Source organism: Triturus cristatus, chromosome 12 (genome assembly GCF_964204655.1).
Source record: "Triturus cristatus chromosome 12, aTriCri1.1, whole genome shotgun sequence".
NCBI classification, from domain to species: domain Eukaryota; kingdom Metazoa; phylum Chordata; class Amphibia; order Caudata; family Salamandridae; genus Triturus; species Triturus cristatus.
This window is the reverse complement of record NC_140595.1, coordinates 738,614,051-738,641,769: the sequence shown is the minus strand read 5'-3', so window position 1 is coordinate 738,641,769 and position 27,719 is coordinate 738,614,051. Positions and strand designations below refer to the sequence as shown.

Sequence of the window (27,719 nt, the reverse complement as noted above, 5' to 3'; positions counted from 1 at the left end):
AGCGCAACAAATGGAGTGATTATGGTACAATAATGTTTTGGATCAACAGGAATTTCAAAGAGTATAATTCCTCTGTACCTCATTACATAATCACCACTTAACTTACTGTCTCCATTGGAAATCATTTTTTAATGATATGCTTTTATTTAATGATCACATTTGTAAATATTCTTTTATGATTCTTTGAATCGAAATAAAGAAAATTTGATTTAGAGGCAATGTGTAAAGTATTTATGCAGCACTTCAACAATAATAAAGTGAAAACACAACAAGGAAAAACACCACACCAATTTAGAAAAACAAGAGTAACATGTTAGTAAATTATTTAACACCAAAATGACAAAAATACCTTCAGTAAAAGGTCCTGGATTTTTAAAGTTTAAGATGAAAACGAAAAGATCAAAGTGCAAACCGCAGACATCTAGTCGCACAAGACTGGGTTAAAATCGAAACATAATATGGCCAACCGCAATGGATACCGGGTTGGATACAAAGAGTGGATTGCGCCCGGTCAGCACTTACCTTCCGACCTAGAAGAAATTCTGTGAAAAAATGTTCTGAGAAGGTAAAGTTTAGCAGGCAAGGTTGCTTAGGGTGTCCGAGGAGGAAGTGTCGTCAACGGGGAGCCACTGGACGAAGTCGCAGTGAAGATTTCTATGTTCGGAGTTGGTCTCATTTTTGGATGTCGAAAATCTCCAGTGGGATAAGGCTAGAGGCTGTAGGTAACAAGAGTTTAGCAATGCCGGATACGTTTTTGGCTAAGGAGTGCTAAACAAGATTTGCTGTTGCACAGACGAATGTAGCGGGCGCAAGCTATGCCTTTTGGCAATGCACCTAGGGTAGATATCTGAGAAGGGTTGGTCCTCTCCTTCTCTTGGTTCTCAGATCAGTTTTTAACAAAAAAGTTTTTAAGTCCCAAAGTTTTGGACTTTGGCTATCTAAGCGCAATTAACACTCCCACAAAGGGTTGAGGACTGGAAGGGCACCACCTAGGGGTTAGGAGTTACACAGGCTGGGTCCAGGTGCGTGCTCAAGGTGGTTGGAGCCTTTTCCGGCCCTGTGGCTCTGATCAGGATGCCAGCCAAGTAGTCATTGGAGCCACTGTCGTCGTCCCGGGTTCAAGTGATGAAAAAGGACTCAAGCAGTTAGGCAGGTCTCTGAGGTTTCGAGGCAGGTTCCTGTGTGCAGCAAAGCAGTCTTGTGGAGTACAGAGCAAGGCACAGAAGCCGGTAGTCCACTGAGTCCTTCCACAGGTCCAGAAAGTGAGATGAAGAGTGGATCTGAGGGTCATATTTTTATACCTGGAGCCTTTTTTGAAGTAGGAGAAGTTTCTAGAGAATTGCCATTGAAATGCGTAAAGTTTCCTGACTCCCCTGCCCTGGCTCCAAGCTGACTGCATGAACTATGCAAGAGTGACAAGTCCTTTGTATGAAGGCACAACTCAGTCTATTCAGTTTGCAGGTGTCACCAGCTCCATCCCCCCAGCCTTCCAGTTGATGGCCCATTCAGGCACACCTCATCCCACTATTGTGTGGCTATCTGAGAGGAATAAACAAAGTCCAACTGCCAACAACACCCAGTCATGTGACCCAGGAGCAGGTTGCAGGCACCAAAGGGTTAGTACAGGAAAATGCCAACTTCCTAAAAGGGACATTCTCAAAACTGTAACTTAAAATCTGACGTTACCTTTAAAGAGGATTGCAATTTTTCAGACACCAAACATGAACTGTTTATCTGCTCCTAATCAAAAGTTAGCAGTTAAGGGTAATCATGACCCCACATTATCCTATGGGACAGATAGGCCTCACTGTAGTGAAAAACAAACTTAGGTGTTTTTTAGTACCAGACATGTAAAACTTAAAAGTACATGTCCAACTTTTTAGTTACAATGCACCTGCCCTGTGGGCTACCTAGGCCCACCTTAGGTGTGACATATGCAATAAAAGGGGAGATTAATGCTTGGCAAGGGTTTACTATAGCCAAGTTGAATTTGCAGCCTAAAACTGCATTCAGGCTGCAATGACAGACGGAGACATCTTAAGGGCCTACTCAAGTGGGTGGTAAAATAAGTGCTGCAGGCCCACTTAATTTGCAGTCCCTAAGTATATAGTGTACTACTCTACAAGAGACTTGTAAGTAATCTAAATATGTCAATCGTCTGTTAGTCAATTTTACCCTGTTTAAGGGAGTGAACACAAGCACTTTGACACCGGTTAGTAGTAGTAAAGTGCACAGAGTCCTAAGGACAACAAAAACAAATTTCAGAAAAAACATAAGGGCAAATGCAAACAGTTTGAAGACAGTCCACCCTAAGGCTGACAGGTCTAACAATCTGCATGCATTAGACATGGAATATGAACATCCTCTGTTTTCAGTGAAAAATAATAAGTCTATCACTTGCAAGGTCGGATTAAAAAAGACTAAATAATAATGGAGCAAGAATGGACTCCTGTTTCAGACTATTTTCAACCTGAATCTTTTCTGTAAGCTTTCCGGTCCTACTGATCTCTATGTGGGTCCATTTATTGGCATGAAGGACCTGCAGAATTCTAAAAACACCACAGGGACTTTTCAGACAAGAGATCTGCCATGATAGTACAATTCCATCTACTTGATCAAAGAATGCTCGAAAATCAGCAAATCGGCAGGGCAGTTTCTTCTTTAAATCTTTATTTCGGCAATATTTCAGCCATAAAAGAGTACACAACATGTTATACACATTAAAATTACAGTGTTAAAAGAGCATCTAAAATGACATAGGCAAATGCAAATCAGGAATGTAAATCAATGTCAGTATTAATATTAATTTTAGGACACACATTGTATCTGTAACTGGCGTTACACAAGCAGAAAACATGCCCGGCTACTAGGCAGTATTAGATAGTATAAAACTCCTTTTAATCCAGAAAGCATGCAGATACTTGGCTAAGGCAAATACAATGTGACCTGCAGTTTCAGTCTTAAAAACCCTTAATGCGTCCGAGCATTTCCTAAATCCAAGGTTCCTACAGATAGGTACGATCCAATTCTGCCTTGCTCTGCTATAGAGTGGACAGAAAAAAAGAATGTGACTTTCATCCTCTTTGATCATGTCACAACCAATACAGTGTGAGGACCTAGTCGGGTACCATTTGCTTGTTAAACACGCTAGGGGGAGTGCACCAAACCTCCATTGTATGTATAGCTTCCTAGCCATAACAGGGAAAATTACATCCAAAAAATCTTCGAATGAATAAACAGATTTGATCTCTATGAATGCTTTCACCATGGTACCATTCTTTGAATCATGGAGCCACGCATTAAAACATCGAAATCGGTATAACTCAGTGAATGTTTTCCCAGGGATCTCTCTGCAAGCTATTGCTGGGTTCACCCACATATCTGCAAGACCCAGATTCGTAAATTCATCTTTGATATAGGAAAGCCAGGGGATATGTGCTGCCCTGCTTAATCTCAGTATTTCTTGAAGCTCTGTTTTGTACTGCTCCAGCTCGGGGGTCAGCCAGATCCTCCTCCAAAACCTGAGAGGTTTGATGGCTAGTTCCTCCTGGATGGGGAGTATACCTAAGTCAAGCCTCAGCGGTAGTAGGGGTGTACTTTGGGGGAGCGCGAGCAGTTGTCTCAGGAAGTTGTTTTCAACCTTAGTCAGTCCTGGTCTATTAACAAGCCCCCATAGTTCCCCTCCGTATAGTGCAGCCGCTCTGGCCCTCATCTTGTAGATTTCAAGACTAGGGCTGATGGGTTTAAGAGTAGAGGCATTTGTCATCTTTAAGATTCCCCCAGCTATTTGGGTCAGTTTAAGTTGGGATTTTGCAAGATGTGGGCCCCAGGAAAGTTTTTCACCTAGGGTAACACCAAGATATTGAAAGGTGTGAACTCTCTCGAGTGCAACTGAATCAAGGGTAGGTGGTGGCCTAGTGTGTATTGGGGGATTAAAAATCATGTATTTGGTCTTATCTACATTGATCTGTAGTCCGTGCTCCCTACAGAAGTTGCTAAAACCTTCCAATATACGTTGGATGCCCATTGGTGTCTTGGAAAGGAGCAGGGTGTCATCCGCAAACATTATGGCTGCTACTTTCCTACCTGCCAACCTGGGTGCATCGTTGTTAGGGACTGCATCCAGGCTGGCAATCAATCCATTCACATAGATACAGAACAGAGTAGGGGCCAAGACACACCCTTGCCTAACTCCTTTGTTTACAGCAAACCTGTCAGACAATACACCTCCTCTTGCACACCTGACCTGGGCAAAATTCTCAGTATGTAACCTCACCAATATACCCAGTAAGGAGATGGGTACACCCAGATCGCGTAAAACAGCCCAAAGTTTGCCCCTAGGAACAGTGTCAAACGCAGAGCGTAAATCAACAAATACCATGTGGAGACTGCCACCCTCCAACGACACAGTCTTCCAGTATAACATTACTAGGCGGAAGATCTGGTCCATGGTAGATGTTTTACTTCTGAAACCAGCCTGATAGGGAGAAAGGATATCATTCTCATTGATCCAGTCCTGCAAGCGATCTAAAATAAGTCTTGCCATTATTTTTTGGGGGACGTCAATGAGGCTGATAGGCCTATAATTAACGGGGAGCAGGGGAGAACCCTTCTTATATATCGGTACGATTTCCGCTCCCAACCAAGAGTCCGGGACCTCCGTACCGTGCAAAATTGAGTTGAAGAGTGCACAAAGGTACGGTGCCCATATCTTAGGCTGATCTTTGAGCAAATCCCCGGGTATCTTATCTATGCCCGGTGCTTTACCCATTGCCAGTTTCCCTATGGCAGTCGTAACATCATCTACGGTGAATTCCAGGGCTTCGGCATCCCCCACAGACGAAAGCCGAAAAGGCAAGGGATCTAGATCAGAAGTGGCAGCATAAAGAGTTTTAAAATGGGATTCCCACACCCCCGGGTCAAGATTAGCTTCGATGGCATTGCGGGGTTCCGCGCACCCAGAATTCACAATGGCCCAGAATCTGCTCAATTCCTTGTTTGCAAGGGCTGATGATAAACTTTCCCATCTCTCCCAATCCCAATCTATCTTAGCCTGTTTTAAAACTTGTTTGTGGGCAACCCTAAGTGAACAGATTGTTAGCTTGTCACTGCCGGTTTTGATGGCATTAATCAAGACAGTTTTAGCACTCCTGCATGCGGCATTATACCAGGATGGCGGGATAGTCCTTGGTTGCCTAGCAGGAACTATAGGGTTTAAAAAGCCTGCAAGGGTATCAACTAATTCCCTGTGGACATTGAGGAAGCGTGCAGAGTTATCCTCGGACTGCCCTTTATCCCAGATGTCACTTGCCATCTTGAGCAGGGGGAGAATAGATGAGTATAGGCTTGGCAATGCATCCCGCCTTTCACATAGGGTTTCCCACTTAACCCTCCTCCTATTGTTGGTAAGAACCAATCCTAGTTCAACAGTTGGTTCCGTATGGGCTTTAGCAGAGTTTGGCATTTCCATTCTCAACAGTAGGGCGTTATGATCGCTGTCCGATCTATTCACGACCTCCAAATCCATAATTTTAGACCATAACCTGGTCTGGACCAAAAAGTAGTCCAGATGGGATTCATGGTCTTTTTTGTTATAGGTGCATTTGGATGGAATGTCCGAAGGCATTCGGCCATTAACCGCCCTAACTGAAAACTGCAAGGTTAAAGTCATGACCTGGATAGCCAATGGGGTCCATGCCTTTGCATAGGTGGACCTGCACTGTGGGATACCCCAAAACTCATCTTCTTCCTGCAATGCCCCCTCACCCAGCCCTGGAAGGGGCTCAAAGTGGCAATTAAAATCTCCTGCAATCACACAGTTAATATCATGGTCCAAGGATTCCAGGAAAGATGATAGTTCCCCTACGGTGTTTGATTCTTTAGCCATAGCAGTAGGGCGTGAATATACATTCACAACTGCCAATTTATACGAGTTGGGCCAGGACAGTTGGACACAAAGGATGTCATCCGAATTGGTCTGGATCAAATCCACACTGCAACCCAGGTGTACACCTATCCATGTTGTCAGGCCACCAGAAGGGCGGCCCTTGCCTCCCCACCGAGCTGCGATGTTAAAGGAAGCAAACCCGGCTCTATGAACCACCTCCCTGGCCCAGGTCTCCTGCAATAGAATCACGTCAGCAGTGTCCACAAAAGAGCCCCATTCAGGACATGCTAGCTTATTTGTTAGGCCTGCCACATTCCATGATAGTAAGTTCATACATTGGTGGCGAAGTGTGTGCTGGGATGGGGGATCTGGTACAGACGAAATGCTACTCCTCTGGTGGGGATCAATTCTCCCTATAAGGGTGGAACTAGCACTATGGGAGGCGGCTGACATTGGAAGGGAAGCAGAAAACTGCAGGGGGTGCGCTTGGGGATTGCCATTAGTACTACTGTAACTGGTCTCCCCTGTACTAGTGGTGCAGCCCATGGTGTCAAAAGTCAAATTCCCTTCCTCATGCAGCCCAGGGGGTTCTAAACCTAGAATACTATCCCCCATAGAACCCTGAGCTACCTGGGTTGGCTTGGCCAGTCAATCGACCTGGTCGAGGCAGTTAAACCTGTTTGAGCAAATAGGATAAGCCCATTCTGCGTCGGAGGGCAGATGCCTTGATTTCCCAGCACCTCCCCTTTGTCTATGCGGAATATATGTCCAACCGCTCTCTTCTATCCTCAGATGATCATTTGGGTAGAAGTAGGAGAGGGGGCGCACCCCAATGTTGGTGTCTAAGCGGGGTTTTTTCCAGTTGCAGATATAATCTGCTGTCCTGGCATCCCGGAAGTTAACTATGACACAGTCGCCAGTTAAGTTTTTAGGAGTGTGCCCTACCCACCCCACCCTTCTAACCATGATGATCTCACAACTAACCTGCGGTGGCAGGGGCCTATGGTTTGAGAGCCAGTGGATTACCTTGTTTTTTAGGTTCAGGAACTCCTCAGTATTATGATCATTCATTTCAGGAACCCCTGTTAGGACAACCATGTATGGGCTAGCTTCCGGGGGCAGGTCTATTCTAGAAGTCATCCTAGTAGCCTTATCCTGGGTTCGCTTTCTCACTGTCCTCATATTGTCACTATTATTACCCAAGGGGGCCTCTCCCAAGGTGTTACTATCTGTGTGATGGTCAGTAAGAGGCCTAACTTCATGATGTTCTAGTGAGGGAGTGTTAAGTGTGGCTGGAATTGCCAGTGATGTAGCTTTCGGGACAGATGGTAGCCGTGGAGCTATGCAATGGGCCGCCGGGACTGGTAAGGCCCCGGCTATAGTGGTACAGTGGCAATTGCAAAAGCATGCGGGGAATACTTTATTGTTGTTGGCACCCTCAGTGTGATCCTTAATTCCTTGTTCAAGCTTAGTCAGAAGGGTGACTATTCCCTCCAACCTGGATTCCAGGGGTGCCAGTAGCGCACGCAGCATTAGATCTAATTGTTGCGGAACTATTGCGTCCCCTTGTGACTGTGTCATCAATTCAGGCAGAGCTAATGCCTGAGCAAGGTGATCCCCAGGAGACTTAGAGGAAGACGAAGCTGGAGGGAGGGAGCTACTACCCTGACCATCTCTAGCCACCGAGTCTGCCATTAAAGCTGCACCATGGTGTGCAGATTTAGCTCCCCCTGGCTTAGAGCGAACTTGCCTGGTGGCTTTTGACTTGGAGTTTGCGGACAGCCCTACCTTAGTGGCCCTTTTTTCCCGTAGAATCGGTCCCGACCTAGTCACTGGGGGGGATGTAGTTCTAAGGTTGACCACAGGGTCGTTGTCACTAGAAGCTTCACTGCTAGAAGTCTCATCAATAAATTGGGTAAGAGGAAGGGCATTACTACCAGTGCCATTTGGGGTGCGTGCAGATGCAAGGAGGCCCAAGGAAGATCTTCTTGCTAGGGCCAGATCCTGCGACACTCTGCGCTCCATAAGGACAATACCCTGGTCAATCACCGAGTTGGCTCTAACTATGAATTGATCTAGTGTACCAGTGAGATTGCCTTTAGTCGCTTGTTTCCTACCCTCTTTGGCTGCCATGCTCAATTAGGATGCAACACAGTGCACAGTTACTCTAATATAGCAGCGATGTGTCCTCCACAAGACAATATGAACAATACAACCACATGCAATAGAAATGACATGTAATGAACACATACGCACTAAAGCCGTAGGTGAAAGAGGGGTAGCCCGGTCCGGTCTCTCTCGGTCTCGAACGGGCTACAACGGGCCCGCCCTTGGCCCGGGCTTCGCCCGCGCTGCGATCCGCGCTGCGGATTCACATGGACATAGTTAAATAGTAAGGAGGGCGGGTCTTCAGGAAGAGGAGCAGGTGAGCCTGGTTAGCGGAGCGCAATGCTCCCCGGTCCTCGCAGTCCTGTTGTGTTCAGGCGATCCTGGAGCCCCACAGCAGCGTAGCGTCCTTGCACAGGGAGAGAAAGGGAAACCCAACCTTCGTAGCACAAGCCGAGTTTTTAAATGGTGATGGAGCCTTCGAGCGGCACCCGCGCAGTGGGGGCCGCGAGGCGTAGCGTGACGTGGGCAAGATGGTCAACGGGAAGAGGAGCAGGTGAGCCTGGTTAGCGGAGCGCAATGCTCCCCGGTCCTCGCAGTCCTGTTGTGTTCAGGCGATCCTGGAGCCCCACAGCAGCATAGCGTCCTGTTAACGGGCGGCACGATTAGATAAAATGAATGGTTCAGATTGCCGAAGTTAAACACTTGCGTCATACGGGCATCTGGGCAGTTCAAAACAGTCGAGCATCGACTGATATACGGCGGAGGCAAAAAGCTTGAATGGCAAAGTGCTAATACTGCCCAATTCAATCTGAAGGCAGCAAGTCTTGACGACCAGCCGGTCGATAACCGGATCAGCCAGTTTCACTTCTGTTGTAGTGAACCTTCTGGCCAGCTCCCACGCGACAAAACAATGATATATATTTGAGTGGTCTTGCCCAAACCAAGTTTGCTTTCTAGGAATTGTTTTCTCATAACATCAACCAACTTTCAGAACATTTAACGACACTTCTAAAAAAATAAAAGGCTAGGCTGGCTCTGAAAATTGATTTCTGAGACCACATGGATTTCTTTTGCAGGCATGTATTTACTGTTAAATCTTTGCAACAGAAGCACTTTGCAAGTGCCTAGAATGTCATTGGAGACGTTCAAAATCAAATCTAGATAAAATCTGGTAAAAATCTACCCTCAAAATGTGCCATAAGTGTATTTGCATGGCTCTCACAAATTTCTTCACCAAGAGAATTAGAAAAGATAAGTCTTCAGTGAAAGAAAATTTTAAAATAGCAAAAGAATACTTGCAGTATCCCTAATCCCTGACTCTCCTGATTTATGTACCACATTAGCATCTTTCTTGTGAGAAAAAAATCAAGAAATTCTATGACAATTTTGAGTTAAGTTGAGTTGAGCCACCGCCAGTGATGAGTTCAACTACTTTCAGCACGTCTATGCAGCATAGGGGCTTACAGCGACATTACCATCAGGGTTGTTAAACAAGCCATGCAGACCGCACATTCTCATTTGCCAGAAGATCCCAGTCTGTTTTACATTATTTCCTTCTATTTGGCCCTCTTCAGTACCCATTTGGCAGGACTCTTCAACCTATTACTCTCCAGTCAACATCCCGGCAGCTTGGAAGTACTGTAATGTGCTCCTTCTGCTAAAGAAGCCCTCTGTAAATACACTGGATCATTCCAACTATCAGCCTAGATCTATTCTTCCTTTTGTTGGTCAAACTAATAGAAAAATTGATAAACCACCAATTATGAATACTCATGAGTCTGTTAGATTCATCAGTCTGGCTGCAGGGCAGAACACAGTACAGATTTAGGTTTACTTTTGCCCATGCCTATTACTTTAATTTGAAAAATAACAGATGGCCGATTTAATTCTGTGAAGCAATGCCCAGTGATATCTGGTATCAACAATGGTAGCTTACTGTAGTTGTTTTCTGCATACTGCACCTTGCGCACATCCATTCTGGTGCAAGATTGGTTTCAGCAACTTAATTATCTAAGTGCATCACACCAGTCCTGGTCACCTTGAGCTGGCTTCCATTTGAAGCCAGAGCCTGTGCTTCAGATAAAGCTATGCTCTGGATACCAGTACTCTGCTTTATTTGTATCACAACCTTATCATCTAAGGAGGTTCTAAATCCCTATTCGGACAACTTACTTCTTGAAACCCCAGTTTTCAAGAATAAAAACACTCTCCCACTGAACCTTCTCAGCAAAGGCAACCTAGGTATGGAACTCTACCCCCAGCAATTAGTTTGACTATGAAGAATTGAAACAGAGTTAAAGTTCCTTCTATTTCAAATGCAATGCCACCATTAACCCAGCTCACAAACCTGACTGTACAGTACTGATACTTACAACTAGTCCAGTTAGCAGTGCCTTGATATATTGCTTCCATTAACCTGCACTGCTTATGTCCTATTGTGTTGTGTAGTTTCTTCTAATCCGTAGGATCTACACATTGTTTGGACAACATAAACTAGAGAGATGGTGTCAAGACTGATTCCGGGCACCCCCGCATGGCCTATAGACCAGCTAGCTCACAGCGCCATCGTAAGCCCCCTAACCTACCAGGGAGCAAAGGGTTTCAGGCAACCACTGAACATGACTACCCTAACCTCTCAGGGATCGTGAAAACCGTACCGAATCCATCACTCAGTCACTCGTGCTTACTTACTTTCAGAGAAGTATACAGAGAATACACAGTGGGACGTTTTCAATAAGTTTTATTGAACGGGGCTGTTGCTGCGAGCTAGAGGGTGCCTCGGTGTGCTCTTACCTGCCTTTACATCCCGTGGAGCTGACCCTGTGGATTGCGAGTCTCCCTCCCGCCGTCGCCGGACAAACGCGACCGCCGTGTGGGGGGAGAGTAGTGGAAACTACATTCCCCAAGATCCTTGCCATCCCGGAAGTGCCGCATTTTCGCGCCAGAAGGCGCTACAAAACTGACTCTGCCCTCCGCATCGCGGGACGCGCGCGGGCGTCGCCGGGCTAAGCCCGGGCAAAGGGCGGGCCCTCTGAGGCCCTCAGAGGACAGAAGAGACAGGACTGGGCCACGGACTCTGTATGTATGTAACGCAGTCCTTGTGCAGTTATTATACGGTGTGGTGTAACGTGGTTATCTGTAGGTGCTACTTGTAGTTAGGTGTCTGGTATAGCCCCCGGTAAACGTGCCCGGACCTAAGGCTTACTGTGAAGGCTGTTAAAATGTCTAAGGTCAAGAAGAATAAACCCACCATGGGGGCTGGCTCTATGGATAACTATCTTGTACAAAAGGTGACCCAAATTAACAATACCCGTAGAGCTTCCCTAGGGCGAAGCAATGATCCTGACGAATGTGCAGAACTATCGTCTCCTTTGGTATTCACAGTTCCTACAGATGGTCATGATGGGGGAAGTGGGGCTGCCGTAACTACCACAGCACTAATACACGTAGATCAGACTGTAGATGACCTAGAATTAGCATCTGAACTAATAGAGGAAGAGCCAACACTCCCATCGCCCCTCCATAGACCAGTGAGACTGTGCAGGAAGATTCAAGCTAAGCGCGGGGGCAAGCACTGCAAGAGTAAAATAGGGAGGGGTAATAGAGTCTCTAATAGTGGGGCATTGCAAAAGAACTTAGAAGAGGGTAGTGGCATGGGCGGAACCAGCCCTAACATCGCCCCAGAACCATTGACACTTCTATTTCACTCATTGGAGGGGAAAATAGAGGCAAAAATTGCGGAGTTGATGCATCCTTTGCTAGCCAAACTAGATATAATGGCCTTAGAAGTAGAAAGATTAGGTGGCCTGCTAAAATTGCATCTGGCTGGAGCATCAGGTAAATCAGATGCAGCAAATAATAAATTAATTGTGGAGGATCCGGGAACATGTAAAGGAAATGTACCTAATATTCTATCAAATAGGCAGACTAATAGGCAGAATACAGTGGTTGTTGCTGATCCTGTCCTATCGGATCCCACGATACTAACAATGCAGAATACCACTGATAATGGAACTTTTGAGGGAAATCTGCCCTATAGCCATGTAAAGATAAGTCGTCATGTAAATCTTCCCCCTGAATGTGCACCTTATGTGGCTGTACTTACAAATGTTCCACCCATTCAGCCTCAAACATATCAGGTGCATGAAGAAAATCATGATTCTTTAAAGAATAGGACGGTCTTTTGGCTTAATAAGAATTGTGGGTTTCCTGTTAAATTTGCCGATCAAATATTAACAACAAGAAGGGTGAGTTGGATCGGATCATCTAGTAAGGCAACAAATGGTGACTACATTATCATCAATTTTAGGCATCCTCAACATGCTGCTACAGTTTTACTAAGAGCTGCTGCATTGGCCAATAATCCTAATAGTATTTGCATACGTCCTCTGGGGTATTTTTATTCCCATTTGATTAGAAATCCACCAACCCCTGGCCCCTTTAGATCACGAATACTCTCACAGTCACTGCCTCTCAATGGGGAATACGTTCACAATGTGGGATTACAGAGAGGTAATGGATTTAATATTGTAACTCACAACAGATTTGATGCCCTCTCGGGATTAGAGTTATGTGACTGACATGAGGTAGCCGTTGGGCAGGCAACTCGGGGCTCAGTGGATCTGGAATGTACGGATTGTATCTCGGCTATCAAAAACTCTAATAATATAATTTCTTGGAATATTGCGGGTCTAGGTACCAAAATGGAGGATTGCAACTGGATTGAGTACATTAAAAAGTACCAAGTTATCTGTCTACAGGAAACTTGGTCAATCGATTGTAATTGCTTCCTAGAAGGGTATAAGGCCTATTATGTCCCAGCAGTAGCAACTACTAGGGGCAGACCTAAAGGGGGCTTGGTTGTGTTTATCTCTATAGTTTTATGTTGTAAGGTACGGAAAATTATAACAAACCATACTGGTATTATTGGGTTGGTTTTAATTGGAGATAACTGTTTGGCCGGTCTGGTAAATTTTTATAATGCCACTAATTGTAGTACTAATTTTAGTCAGATAGTTACACTGAATACTTTTATTAGTAACTCCATGAAGGATTGTATTCATAACCTCATGGTGGTCGGGGATTTTAATGTTCATCCCTGTGGAGACCCTCTTTTTAAAATGATTACGGATCTTAATTGCCCGTTATGTGAGAATTTCCATTTTGAGCACTCATCTGAGGGGGAACACCTCAATGACATGCTTAATGAGCTACAATTAACTCCCATGATGGCATTGATGGCCCCGAATAAGTGCTTTGATACCCCAACATTTAAGGGGAATGGTAGGGCAACTTTCATTGATTTTATTTTGTTAACACCTGTAATGCAGTCTTTTGTGGGATTCTTCTCTATTGAAGTCAGTGAATTTAGTGACCATAATCCCCTCACTGCTCTTATGAGGGGTCCACTGATAGCTAAAGAAAGAGTGGAACCCCTTATCGGTAGGGTGAATACCACAGATGGCAGACGTCGTCTGAGATGGTCCATGGTAACCCCTGATCAGCTGTACAACGAAATTAAAACTACTTGTGCTGACGAAATTACGTTATGCACACGAGAGGGTGCACTCCCAAACACGGTCCTAAATGCCTTCAACTGTCTAGCGGTGAAGGTATCTCAGTTACTATCAGTACCCATAAAAAAATCAGATTCCATAAAAGGTCCTAGGTGGTTTAATCAGGATTGCTCAAAAGCCGCCAGAAATTTAAGAGTTGCTTTGGCATCTAAGCCTAGGATAAAAGCTGATGTTCAGCAGTGTAGAAAGATCTACAAAAAAACTATTACAAGGCATAAGGAATCTCTCAGGGAAGAGGCGTGGTTAGAGATCTTAGATCCTGCCACCCTTGGAAGTAGCACAGCTTTCTGGGCCCTGATGAGGAAACCATTTTTGACACAGGACCCGGGAAATGGTACTGAAAGCTATATATCTAAGGAGGAATGGGAAGTGCACTTTAAGAAGTTGTACTGCTGCACAGGGGACATGGAAACAACTTCTGTCTGTAGCAATACTGGTGCACAGATTGTTTTTAATAGAGGTGAAGTTTTGAAGGGCATACAGGGTATCACAGGCGGAAAAGCTCCCGGCCCGGATGGGATTCCCCCTGATTTATTTAAATCTGATCCTAGTTTTTGGGCACCCATTCTAGAGTCTGTTTTTAATGCAGCTGCAAAAGAAGGATGCCCTCGATCATGGGGTGTTTCTACAATTGTCCCGGTTTTTAAGAAGGGTGACAAGGGTAGCCCACACTGCTATCGACCGATTTCTTTATTAGACTCCATGGTCAAGATTGTAGGAAGAATTGTACTGCAAAGATTGTTAGAGTGGGTGGAGGAAAAGAACATTATGTCTCCCTCGCAGTACGGATTTTGTAAAGGCCGATCGACAATTACTCAATGCCTTAATCTCTTCCTGATCTTAAGCAAATATACTGTAATACAGAAAGGTACCATTCATCTTGCCTTTATGGACTTGTCTTCCGCGTTTGACTGCGTCAACCGGGGTAAGTTGTGGCAGTCCATGAGGATGAAAGGGGTTGATAGCGGTCTGGTTGATTTTTTGGTTGCCCTACACTGTAATACCAGTGCCAATGTGAGATACTCCCTGGATTTGAGTGTATCAAATAATTTTAGCATTGGAAAGGGTGTCCGGCAGGGTTGTATCCTGGCACCCTTTCTTTTTAACTTCTATATTAATGACCTAGATGGTGTGTTACAAGATGTTTGTGCTGACTGCCCAAGAGTCGGCAGGCGTGGAATTCCGATACTCCTTTATGCAGATGATGCAGTACTTGTATCTAGAACAGAGAGGGGACTTCAATCACTGTTAACAGCGTTTAACATATTTATGAGAGATAGAGACCTCTTGGTAAATAACACTAAATCTTTTATATTACAAATTGGTCAGCAACCAAAAAAACCCTTCCCCTTTAGGATTGGTGAAGAGATAATCCCTTTAACTAAAACATTCTCTTACTTAGGAGTTCTTTTTGATACAAAATTAAATTGGGAACCTCATCTTGTAAAGAAAAAAGGTGAAATGGTGAGGGTTAACGCATCAATATTTAATTTTGCTACTAAACTGGGGAAAAAGCCTATTTGTGCTATGTTGAAATTGTACAATGCTAAGTCTGTGGCAACTGTATCCTATGGTAGTGAAATTTGGGGGTATGTCAATGGAGAGCAATTACAGATTGCTGAAAATCGATTCATGAAGCGTCTTTTGTGTGTTCCCCCTGGTACGCCTAACCTCGCTGTACACGAGGAGTTGGGGTCTCAATATTTATGTGATCTGCTTTCCTTACGCCCTCTGATGTTTTGGCTTAAAATTTGGCTAAATGAGAACATACCCCTAACACATTTAATTATCAAGGATTTCTTGTCGCTGGACAAAGCACTGAGCTCTCCTTGGCTAAGCTACCTAAAATTAAATTTCGATAAACTTGGTCGCCCTGAACTCTTTGCCAACCCACAATTGATTATAAGGGGAGATCTGGAGCTCATCAAACAAACATTTCTGATGGACAAGAGGATTACGAGAGAAGAAGTGGAGCTTCAGAAACCAAGTGTGAGAATGTTTGTTATGCTTAAGACTACTGCGGCCATCGAACCATATTTGGAAGGGTCTTTTTCTTCACATGAGAAATTTTTACTGACCAGATTTAGGTTCAACCAGTTCCATCATCTGCTTATTCGACCTAAGTGTGACATTTTTAATAAATTGGCAGTGCCCTGCGGCTGCGACGGAAAGTCTCCGCAGGATATGCTGCATTTTCTCTTTTTATGTAAATTTTATGAATTTCCACGCAAACAATATTTAGTGACTCTTTAAAAAAAACTTGGTTTTAACCAAATCAGACCGGCACTTTTGTACTTGCAGCTTTTGCACAGTGACAGTATTCTCCAAATCAAGGAGTTTTTAAAATTATGTATTAGACTAAGAAACTGCCTGGACCAGTGAAACCTTGTCCCATGTTTGTGTCCATACTTTCTAAGTACTCTTTTCCTGCACTTGTTTATGATGAAATGGTTGGTGTTCTTGTGATAATGTTTTGTATATTTTATGTGTCTTTTATGGTTAGCAAATAACCGAAATAAAGTTTTGAATTGAATTGAATTGAACCAAAATTATTCTTGCATAAAATACGTGTGCTGCAATGATCAATAGATAGAAGCAGATAAACGTGATTATAAGTACCAAAAGTGGTAAGAGTAGATATACTTCTACCATGGTGCTGAAACAGAGTATGTATGCAGGCATATAAAACAAGGCTGTAATCAAGCATACTCCTATGATGCGAACCCTACTCTAAGTGTACAGAGAGTGCGTGTAGGTGTAAAGCAAAGAATCGCCCCAAGTGATGATCCAACCCCATTACCTGATGAGATAGAATGAGGGACCCCGTCTTGGTCACTAACTGGACACCCCTCATGAGATGTCAGACTGCTGTGTGGTGATTTCTCAGAAAGCAAGGACACTCTGTGTCAGCGGAAGTGCCTCCTCTGCTAATCTATCGGCGGGAAACTCATCTTTTATAATAGAAAGCACCCTTGCGATGTGTGTATAGGTTTAGCGATGTTATGGATATGTAGATAGCCCTGTCATCCTGTGGATGAAGATAGAGATGACATTTGTACATAGTGCAAAACAAGACCTTGTACGTGATGTTCAGGGCGTTTTGAAAATGGTGTGCAAAGCTCGATGGGTAAGCAAGTTTAGTTTCAAGGAAACTAATTCAACATTGTCGTGCACACAAATATGTGCAAAAGGTCACAGCTGAAAATGTTAATTGTGAGGACAGTGTAAGAAATAAGCTGATTCGCTACATGGGCCTGACTTGGAAATATAACAATTGTAGATTTTCTTTTTGTTATTACACATTTTATCACCCAATGAGATTTCTTTTGGTATATTCTCCCTGCTCTTATTGCTTTTGTTTTTCACCATTGTACTCTATGTAAAGAGCTATGCTATCTAACTTGGGTCTGATAGGCGCTATATAAAACCAAAACATTAATTGATAAAACAGAGCTCCTTGAATCAGTTCTGTCCACTCTAACCAACCCAAATTATACTGCATTCCATGACATGCAGTATGCATCTTATTCACTAATCTGTAGATATTGACATTGGGAGCATAGACTCGGGGAAAATCTCGAAAGCAACCTTGGAAATACACAAGTGGTGTGCCTAGAGGAAGCCTCTGGTAAGTGGCTTTGAGGCCAGAAACCACAGCACTCTCGCCCTGGGTCCCTTCCATCGTACCTTTCCCTGAGTCTCTCCAGCGTTTTCCCAGTTTATTTGGTTATCTAACTGGTTCTTAGCAAAATCTAAGCAGACTTTACTACACTTGCATCTAGGAACGTGCACCACTTAATCCAATAGATTCCTTTAACTTCTCTAGGGATATGTTGTTCAGATCAACATATTTCCATTGTTTATTCACAATCTTTAAAGAAACATCACTTATAAAGCACTATTCCAACTGCTGGAACTAGAATCTAGTCATCTCAATGGCTTTCAGTCAAAATTCAGAACCAGTTTGGAACCCCCAGTGCACTCACGGGTTACTAAGTCTTGAGGGGATTGAGTCCACCTACATTTCATGTCCAACAGCTGACCCACTGGTATATTGAAAACTGAGCACAAGTACACACATGTAAGTGCTTGACTCATGGGGCATTGACGTGAACTGTCCAAAGGTTACTCAGGGAGGTGTTGTGAGGTTGAAGTTAGAGACTCAGAACTCAACAGTGTGCTCAATAATACTCAATAATGGTCTGTCCTGTCAACACTTATATTTATACAGAAAGATATTTTATTCCACTATTACCTAGTTCTATATAAATAGTAAATCTGGAATGCAAGCCTAATCACTTTCACATCACATGAGGCTACTCATTCCTACAAGAGCAAAAATAATAAGAGAAATCTAGAGAAGCCGAGGTGCACTTGTGGTGCATTGAGCAGCTTCTCCGTGCTGGGTTGATGTGGAGGGGATTCGCTCTCGCGTACTGTATTGGCCCTATAAAAGGGGTCTGGGGCAACGTTTAGTGTCCAATTCCTGCTCACACAGGAGCATGTTCCTTTCAACTTGTGCAGGTACTTGTGCCATGAGCTGGTGTCCTCTGCAGGAGTTGTCATGCCCTGCCACTCAGCCCTCTCTCCTCCTGAAGTCATTTGGGAGAGTGCGGAGGGTCAGAGGAGAGCTGGTGAGTTGTCGCAGGTGTCGGCTTCACAGGTCCAGTAACCTTACTGCCCAAAGGAGGAGTCCCGCCCACTTAAAGGCTTTTGCAGCAGGTATCAGGAGTAAGAAGTAAAGTCGGTCCTAAGGTATGTGCTCTAGTATCCCCAACACACACAATAGTGATTGTCAGATGTGACAGAAGCACTTGCAAGCCCCAAGCACAGTTCAGTGCCGGAATAAAGCTGTGGCATGTGGGGGAATCATAGACCCGTTTCTGTTTCCACAAGCGGCCCCGCCAATCACTGCCAGGCTAAGGAGGGGGTCGAGCATCACCTCAACGCCAAGTGTTAGTGACCAGGGATGCACATTCATGGACAGGGCTGCAGGCCTCACTCTGAGGGCTGGCTCCCCTCCGCCAAAAGATGCCTAAATACAATCACTGCCAGGCTAAGGAGGGGGTCGAGCATCACCTCAACGCCAAGTGATAGTGTCCAGGGATGCACATTTATGGACAGGGCTGCAGGCCTCACTCTGAGGGCTGGCTCCCCTCCGCCCAAAGATGCCTCAATACAATTGCTGCCAGGCTAAGGAGGGGGTCGAGCATCACCTCAACGCCAAGTGTTAGTGACCAGGGATGCACATTTATGGACAGGGCTGCAGGCCTCACTCTGAGGGCTGGCTCCCCTCCGCCCATAGATGCCTAAATACAATCACTGCCAGGCTAAGGAGGGGGTCGAGCATCACCTCAACGCCAAGTGATAGTGTCCAGGGATGCACATTTATGGACAGGGCTGCAGGCCTCACTCTGAGGGCTGGCTCCCCTCCGCCAAAAGATGCCTAAATACAATCACTGCCAGGCTAAGGAGGGGGTCGAGTATCACCTCAACGCCAAGTGTTAGTGACCAGGGATGCACATTTATGGACAGGGCTGCAGGCCTCACTCTGAGGGCTGGCTCCCCTCCGCCCATAGATGCCTAAATACAATCACTGCCAGGCTAAGGAGGGGGTCGAGCATCACCTCAACGCCAAGTGATAGTGTCCAGGGATGCACATTTATGGACAGGGCTGCAGGCCTCACTCTGAGGGCTGGCTCCCCTCCGCCAAAAGATGCCTAAATACAATCACTGCCAGGCTAAGGAGGGGGTCGAGTATCACCTCAACGCCAAGTGTTAGTGACCAGGGATGCACATTTATGGACAGGGCTGCAGGCCTCACTCTGAGGGCTGGCTCCCCTCCGCCCATAGATGCCTAAATACAATCACTGCCAGGCTAAGGAGGGGGTCGAGCATCACCTCAACGCCAAGTGTTAGTGACCAGGGATGCACATTTATGGACAGGGGTGCAGGCCTCACTCTGAGGGCTGGCTCCCCTCCGCCCAAAGATGCCTCAATACAATCGCTGCCAGGCTAAGGAGGGGGTCGAGCATCACCTCAACGCCAAGTGTTAGTGACCAGGGATGCACATTCATGGACAGGGCTGCAGGCCTCACTCTGAGGGCTGGCTCCCCTCCGCCCAAAGATGCCTCAATACAATCGCTGCCAGGCTAAGGAGGGGGTCGAGCAACACCTCAACGCCAAGTGTTAGTGACCAGGGATGCACATTTATGGACAGGGGTGCAGGCCTCACTCTGAGGGCTGGCTCCCCTCCGCCCAAAGATGCCTCAACACAATCACTGCCAGGCTAAGGAGGGGGTCGAGCAACACCTCAACGCCAAGGGATAGTGACCAGGGATGCACATTTATGGACAGGGGTGCAGGCCTCACTCTGAGGGCTGGCTCCCCTCCGCCCAAAGATGCCTCAATACAATTGCTGCCAGGCTAAGGAGGGGGTCGAGCATCACCTCAACGCCAAGTGTTAGTGACCAGGGATGCACATTTATGGACAGGGCTGCAGGCCTCACTCTGAGGGCTGGCTCCCCTCCGCCCAAAGATGCCTAAATACAATCAATGCTGAAGGCTTGTTCAGCCTCCTATTGTCTGGGTGTATCCTCCACCAGGGCAATAGCTGGACCCACCTCTGGGGAGACCCCTCTGGTTGGAGACCTCCACTTCTCTCTCAGCCCGTCTCCTCAGTCAAGGCAGATCCTCGGTTTTTCCAGAAGCAGATCTCCGGTGTTGTCACTAGAGGTGTTAAAAATTTATGTAATTTTCTTTTGCAGAATCACAAGATTTTATCAGAATTTTTGGCAAAATGACACATAACTATGCAAAATGCAATACAATAGATTTCCAAAATTTTGCGCTATATTCAATGTGAAATGTGATCTCATATTAGATTTTGGGGCGTGGACGCATTTAGCAAAAGCGCCCAAAAAGTCACACAGGTTATGTTGTTGTTCATGGTAAATTTTTACAGTGAATGCCGTATTTTGCTTAAACTTTTACCACGAATGGAGCGGAATTACACCAAGTTACGTAATGGCATACTTTTGGGAATTTCGCGTGACAAGTGTAACGTGAAATTCCAGAAATTACGTGAATTATGCCTGCAAGAAAAAACTGTCTCCATTCTCCCAACCATTGAGTACAGAAACACAAGCGATACACGTTGCTTATCTGGCAGGCTACCTTATCTGCATTATGTACAGCATGCATCCAGCGGCAATCCAAAATGGATTCCACTGGGCCTACTGGGCCCACAGTTAAACTGGACCCAAGCACCCTTGGCTCACTCTACCACACCATTACTACATACATCTCACATACAAGCTGAATGCCGGTTATACAAGGCTTGGCAAAACTTTATCACTGCAAGGCCAGTAGACCATTTGCCCATCTGCAGGCACAGGTAAAATGCATATGAATGTTCAACATTTAAACACTGCCACCACTGTCAGTCTCGTGATAAAGTAAGCTGATGGTAGTCACACGCACTAAGGGCACGCTTGGTGCCCTCCTACAGACAGACCGCAGATACCCAGTCTGGGTGGCAATGTCACAAACTTGGGAAAGGATTTGGCAGTAAGGGCAGAGCTGGCAACTTTGGAACTGGGGAACCGGGTTCGAGTCTCGGCGTCGGCTGTGATTCTGGGCAAATCACTTAATCTCCCTGTGTCTAAGAAAAATGAATATGCCCTTGTGTAATGTAACTGGTACTTATGTCAAGAGCTCCAATAATTCAGGCCAAATTCAATCTATATAAAACTGCAAAAAAAACGAAAAGGCTCCTCAGTGTACACACTTGATTGTTGAGTGTGCACTGATCTTGGGGTAACAGCCCAGGAACGCATGCTCGCAAGTCATGCAAGGGAGCCTAACGTTCCAAGAGGACTTCTGGCGTTAGATCAATCAATCAATCAATCAATCAATCAGGGTACTTGTAAAGCGCGCTACTTACCCGTGAGGGTCTCAAGGTGCTGAGGGGGTGGGGAGGGGGGGCTGCTACTGCTCGAAGAGCCAGGTCTTGAGGAGTCTTCTGAAGGCGAGTAGGTCTTGGGTCTGTCATAGGTGGGTTGGGAGGGTGTTCCAGGTCTTGGCGGCGAAGATGAAGTTTCAGATGAGTCCGGAGCAATGAAAATCTATTTTAAAGCAATATTGCCAATACAGTTCAATACAGAGGGTCACATAATACACTTTACTTTTCTTTCTGTGATCCAAAATGAGAGGAGTTTATAAACACCAATTTCCAAGTTAAAAAACAAAGGAAGCAGCAATTTGTCAGAAGCCATAGCCTGGCCTTTTACCTCTATTATGGAAGCAGAGCAAATATGACAAAATAAATGCAGAATCTAAAAGTATCTTTATGTTTTTGTTTGGACTTTCACATCCCACTAAAAATCAGCTTGCGACCCCTAGTTTGGGAAACACTGCTTTAGAATGTATTTCTCAAAGCATTGATTGGGCATTAACACTTCATCTTTCTCCACCCTAATTGAGACTTCTTCCACAAACGTTCAACATCTTAAGTGAACTTTAAGCCTGAATCTCCTCTGCACCAGTTTAGCATCTATCCTTGACTTTTCAGATCTGTCCTCCATACTTTAGTGATCAACGGGACATGCTATAGTTTATCACTCACCACAGTTAACCTGCAGGCATGCTCAAATTTGCCACGGTAACTCTCAGACCTACTCAGGTTTGTCACCCTTTGCTTAGTAACTCTCAGGGCGTGCTAAGGTTTGTGACCCATCACCTTGATATGCTCTCATTTGTCACTGATCGCATAGTAATCCTGAAGGCAGCTGAGATTTGTCACCCATTACTTAGTAATGCTCAAGGTGTGCTCAGTTCTGGCTCCTATTATTTAAACCGATCAGATGTGTCTCCCATCACTTAGGAGTCCTAAGAGAAGTTAAAATTTGACAGCCATTACTTTGTAATTCGCAAGGTGTGCTCAGGTTTGGCACTTGTCACTTAGTAGCCACCAAGAAATCTCAGATTGGCCACCCATGGCTTCATGGCACGTTCACATTCACCACCTTTGTCCTAGTAATTCGCTAAGAGTACATCATGAGTAAGCAGTGCTTAATTTGAGCCGGTGGTTTCAGGTGCTCAGCAGGGCAATTAATTGGTTTCCGGTGCTCGGCACCAGCACTTAATTGTCAACACTGCACTTAGGACAGTCTGCCACATGGTGGCGCTGCTCCTCTAATTTGGAAATGAGCGGAACAACGATTGTTTATGAATACAATATACATTAAAAATTACTAATATCTGCCTCCCCGGCCATTTCTTTAGCTTTGGGGGCCTGGAATAATCTGAACTGCCGCACTTGCAGGTGAGAGAGAGAGGGATAGTAGTTGTTTTTTCAGCGATGACCGGTGCGATGGGTGGTGCAAGCTGCAGTGGCCTCCTGGGCAGGGCCCTGGCACTTATTATTTTACAAATTAAGCACTGTGAGTAGGAGCTCACCGGCGCCAGGTGGCTGACGCAGTGATTGCTGGGTCATGTTGCACCAATCATAGAGGAAGCTGTGAGATTTCCAAAAGTAGGGTGCAGTGTTGAGCACCAAGCAGGCTTTAGACATGCACAATGCTTTCCAAGAATTGAATTTGTCTTTTAACCCTGCTTCAATGCCTGTGCTTAACCTCATCTTCTGCTCTTCTTTGCAGTGGCTGGAAAAGTCCTCACCGTGATGGTCGCCGTCGCAAGCATCAGCATCGGTGAGTGAGTTCTGCGTCAGATACATGATCCCTCCTGCAGGAAGGGGTCTGACTCCACTGTACTGCCACTGCTGATGCTGGTCCCACTGTCTGTCGGTCACCCCCACTCCTGATGCTGGACCCACTGCCTGTCGGTCAACCCCCCTTCTGATGCTGGACCCACTGTCTGTCGGTCACCCCCCCCTTCTGATGCTGGACCCACTGTCGGTCACCCCCCCTTCTGATGCTGGACCCACTGTCTGTCGGTCACCCCCCCTCCTGATGCTGGACCCACTGTCTGTCGGTCACCCCCCTTTCTGATGCTGGACCCACTGTCTTGTCGGTCACTCCCACTTCTGATGCTGGACCCACTGTCTGTTGGTCACCCCCACTGCTGATGCTGGTCCCACTGTCTGTCGGTCACCCCCCCTCCTGATGCTGGACCCACTGTCTGTCGGTCACCCCCCCTCCTGATGCTGGACCCACTGTCTGTCGGTCACCCCCACTGCTGATGCTGGACCCACTGTCTGTCGGTCACCCCCACTCCTGATGCTGGACCCACTGTCTGTCGGTCACCCCCCCTCCTGATGCTGGACCCACTGTCTGTCGGTCACCCCCACTGCTGATGCTGGACCCACTGTCTGTCGGTCACCCCCACTCCTGATGCTGGACCCACTGTCTGTCGGTCACCCCCACTCCTGATGCTGGACCCACTGTCTGTCAGTCACCCCCACTGCTGATGCTGGACCCACTGTCTGTCGGTCACCCCCCCTCCTGATGCTGGACCCACTGTCTGTCGGTCACCCCCCCCTCCTGATGCTGGACCCACTGTCTGTCGGTCACCCCCCACTCCTGATGCTGGACCCACTGTCTGTCGGTCACCCCCGGTCACCCCCATTCCTGATGCTGGACCCACTGTGTGTCGGTCACCCCCCTCCTGATGCTGGGCCCACTGTCTGCCGATCACCCCCCCTCCTGATGCTGGACCCACTGTCTGTCGGTCACCCCCACTGCTGATGCTGGACCCACTGTCTGTCGGTCACCCCCACTCCTGATGCTGGACCCCCTGTCTGTCGGTCACCCCCTACGGGGCGCACCATAGGGATGCTGTTCTCTGGTACACATGTTGCCCCGAGCTCTTCTTTTGCCTGACAGTGTGGGAGACAATACTGGGCTGGTAATGTCTACATGATGGACAATGTGCTCAGTCTCTCTTTCTATAAAGCAGCCCCCACCATTTGCCCACACGCAAACCCATTCATGAAGTGACTTCCTACCAGGAGGGACCTCACCCATGCAGGAGGTGCAACATTCACGCAAGTCCACTTTTCCTTAAATAGACACTTTATGGATTAACTGCTTCACCCCATGTGGAAGGAAAGGCCCAGCACATCCCAAATGACCAAACACCCACCCTCTGACCATGTGAAGCATTGTATATGGTTATTTCAGCTATGACACAAGGGAGCACCACAGAAAGAGAAGAGGGACACATGCAGAGTCTATAATTATTGACCATGTATTAAAATTCTCTTGTCTGAACTGAATGCTTTCTTCTTGCATGTTAGTGTATGTAAATGTATAATTATAGCCCTGCAGATCAACACACAAGTTCCTTTTGTGGTCATGGCTGCCAGTGCCCAGTCAGGGCCCATGTCTTTCTTCTCCACCCTACTTCTTGCTGTCAATTTTCACAAAGATTTATTTAGTTTCTGTTTCCTCTAGCTTACATGGACTGACCTTCCTTCTCCCTCATCAGATTTAAATCATAACATTTTTAAATATATAGTGACAACAATTAAAGCGCAGATATAAACCTCTTTAAGCCTAATCGACACATTTTAATTTCCAGAATACTTGTTTTGCACACACTTGATGTTTCCTTGACTGAGGTCAAGCGTGGGATGCTGACACCCACCTTAAATACCCAGACAGAAGTACATATTTGTGCATTTGCATGTGGGCAGCCAAGCAAACTGTATGTCTACATTCTAGATCCCAGCACTCATATTAACAGGCTCTGTGGTGTCCTGTTAATCATCCTGTTTTGTGAAATCTTCTTACTCTGAGGTATGACCGGTGCCCAATCATAGCACAGCTAGAACCATAAGCCATGCTGTTAACCAGCAGTTCTGCTTTAGCTAGGTGGTCTACGCAAACTTGCCAAGTGTGACACCACAGACTCCTGCAACCACACAACATAATTTGGAGATGTAAAAGTAAATGCCCACGTGTTTGTTCCAAGTAAAGATATATTCTGCCAGAGCTAAGCATAGTGGAAATGCAAACATTCAGGAAGTAGATTGTGTGAATTTAGGTCAAGGCCGGCCAAGTGTTCTTTCTTTCTACTGGGCATGTGGTGTCAGAAGGAGTGACTTCTATTTTTACCAAAACCTAAGTAGATCTTATGAATATGCAACTGGACGTGAGAAGTTCAGAAGCAAACCTAGAACAGTTATTCAAGATGTCCGCTCTGGCAAACACCAGGGCGGTGTTTTATTTTTATTTTTTTTAACCTGTTTGAGAATGCAAACATTTTGAGTTTGATGTCGAGTTTGTAGGAATTCATATTTAATTCACTAGCTAGAGCAGGCGATGCTGCCAGTTCTGCCAAATGGCCATTGTCACGCGACACCTCCCCTCTCCAAGCACTGGGCTAAAAGTCCCAGCACACACAGTGATGTCAACTAAAAAGTTAGAAACAAGTCTGCAAGAGATTTTGCAGGGAAAGGTTCATGCATCTGTCAGTTTACAGAAATACAGAGAGTTATGCTAATAACACGTAAACATTGTAAATGTGGAATTCTCCAAAGTGTTTCTTACTTGTGTGTCTTCCATAGGCCACATTTCTACTCTTGTATTTCCACATAAACCAGCTTTGGCACCATAAATGCTGACCTTTATTTAGGGTGACCCTGTACAAAGAAGGAAAGGAGGGTGGCTAGGTGGGGCGGTGCCTCTAAAGTGGGGGCAGGGAAAGGCTCGCCCTACCTTAACCAAATTAGGTACCGATGTAGTCCAGGCCCTCTCTCACATGAAATATTGTGCATTCCACACACATCATTCCACCACATACATATTAACCATCTTTTCAAGCTTGGAAGGATGTGGCTTAACCGCTGGAGCGGACAACTTTGAAGCTGGGGAACCTGGTTCGAGTCTGGCAGGGACGCGTACGCGCAAGCATCCTGTGTTTCTGGGCAAATCACGTAATCTCCCCGTGCCAGAAAAATTAAATGTATGTGTCCCTCTGTGATGCAACTGGTGCTCATGTAAAGCGCCCTGATACCTTCCGGTCGGATTCGCGCTATATAAAACTGATTTTTATTTTTTATTTTAAACTCCTGCTCTCTGCTCGGCCATATCTCAAATGAAGCACACGTCACATGCGCCCACCCCCTCCTGGTCATTTCCCCTCCCCCCGTGCGCCCATCTTCCTCTCTCCTTGCCTGAGCTGAATTGGTGGAGTGTGTTTACTTTATTTCTTTGTGTGAGGATCATTTGGGGCCTGGCTCGCGCTAAGATCACCACAAAGTAAACCACGTGACTTCTGTACTGACAGGACATGATCAGAGGACCCAGGCTGTCATCCGCACCGCTGCTAATGCAAAGGCTTGACTGCAGTGTGTAGAGGTTTGGGGGACTAGTTCTGGCCACGGGCCCGTAGCCAGGTGTAGATGTTTTGGGGGACTAGTTCTGGCCACGGGCCCGTAGCCAGGGGTAGATGTTTTGGGGGACTAGTTCTGGCCACAGGCCCGTAGCCAGGGGTAGATGTTTAGGGGGGCTAGTTCTGGCCACGGGCCCGTAGCCAGGGGTAGATGTTTTAGGGGGCTAGTTCTGGCCACAGGCCCGTAGCCAGGGGTAGATGTTTTGGGGGACTAGTTCTGGCCACAGGCGTAGCCAGGGGTAGATGTTTTGGGGGGCTAGTTCTGGCCACGGGCCCGTAGCCGGGCATAGATGTTTTGGGAGGCTAGTTCTGGCCACAGGCACGTAGCCAGGGGTAGATGTTTTGGGGGACTAGTTCTGGCCACAGGCCCGTAGCCAGGGGTAGATGTTTAGGGGGGCTAGGCCCTAAAAGATGACTATAGCATAAAAGGGGTCTCGGGTGGACAGGGATGTAGCTCTGACTAAAAACGCTTTAAAAAACACAAATTACTGAGATGTCCAAGAATTCAATACACTTGGCGCATTTTGTAAGGTATTCTACCTTCACAGCTATATGTGATAAGTAAGAGGAAATTATGCCCTTATAGGCACAGTGAGAGCTTTCCAGGGAATATGCATGGAGTTGTGCATTCTCCATCAATGTATCTTTGGGGAAATTTCTGGCAAATGCTGCATTTTAGGCACATTTTAATGACAATCGTTGATAACTTTAACTAGATGAGTTCTAAAGGCAGTCCTAAACACATTGTCAAACATGTGAGTACGCAAAAACAATGCACACAAAGTTGTGAT

The 27,719-nt window shown here is 46.1% G+C and overlaps 1 protein-coding gene across 6 annotated transcripts in view; it reads left to right on the top strand.

The window, feature by feature from the left end:
• Positions 1-27,719, top strand: part of LOC146782632 (transmembrane protein 272-like) — an 88,372-nt gene that overhangs the window by 37,151 nt on the left and 23,502 nt on the right. For all 6 annotated transcript variants that reach the window (XM_085637471.1, XM_085637467.1, XM_085637468.1 and 3 more), the window contains one exon: positions 23,232-23,282. In XM_085637471.1, the coding sequence (XP_085493597.1) occupies positions 23,255-23,282 (28 nt within the window). In that variant the 5' untranslated portion in view covers positions 23,232-23,254. The remainder of the gene's footprint in view (positions 1-23,231; positions 23,283-27,719) is intronic.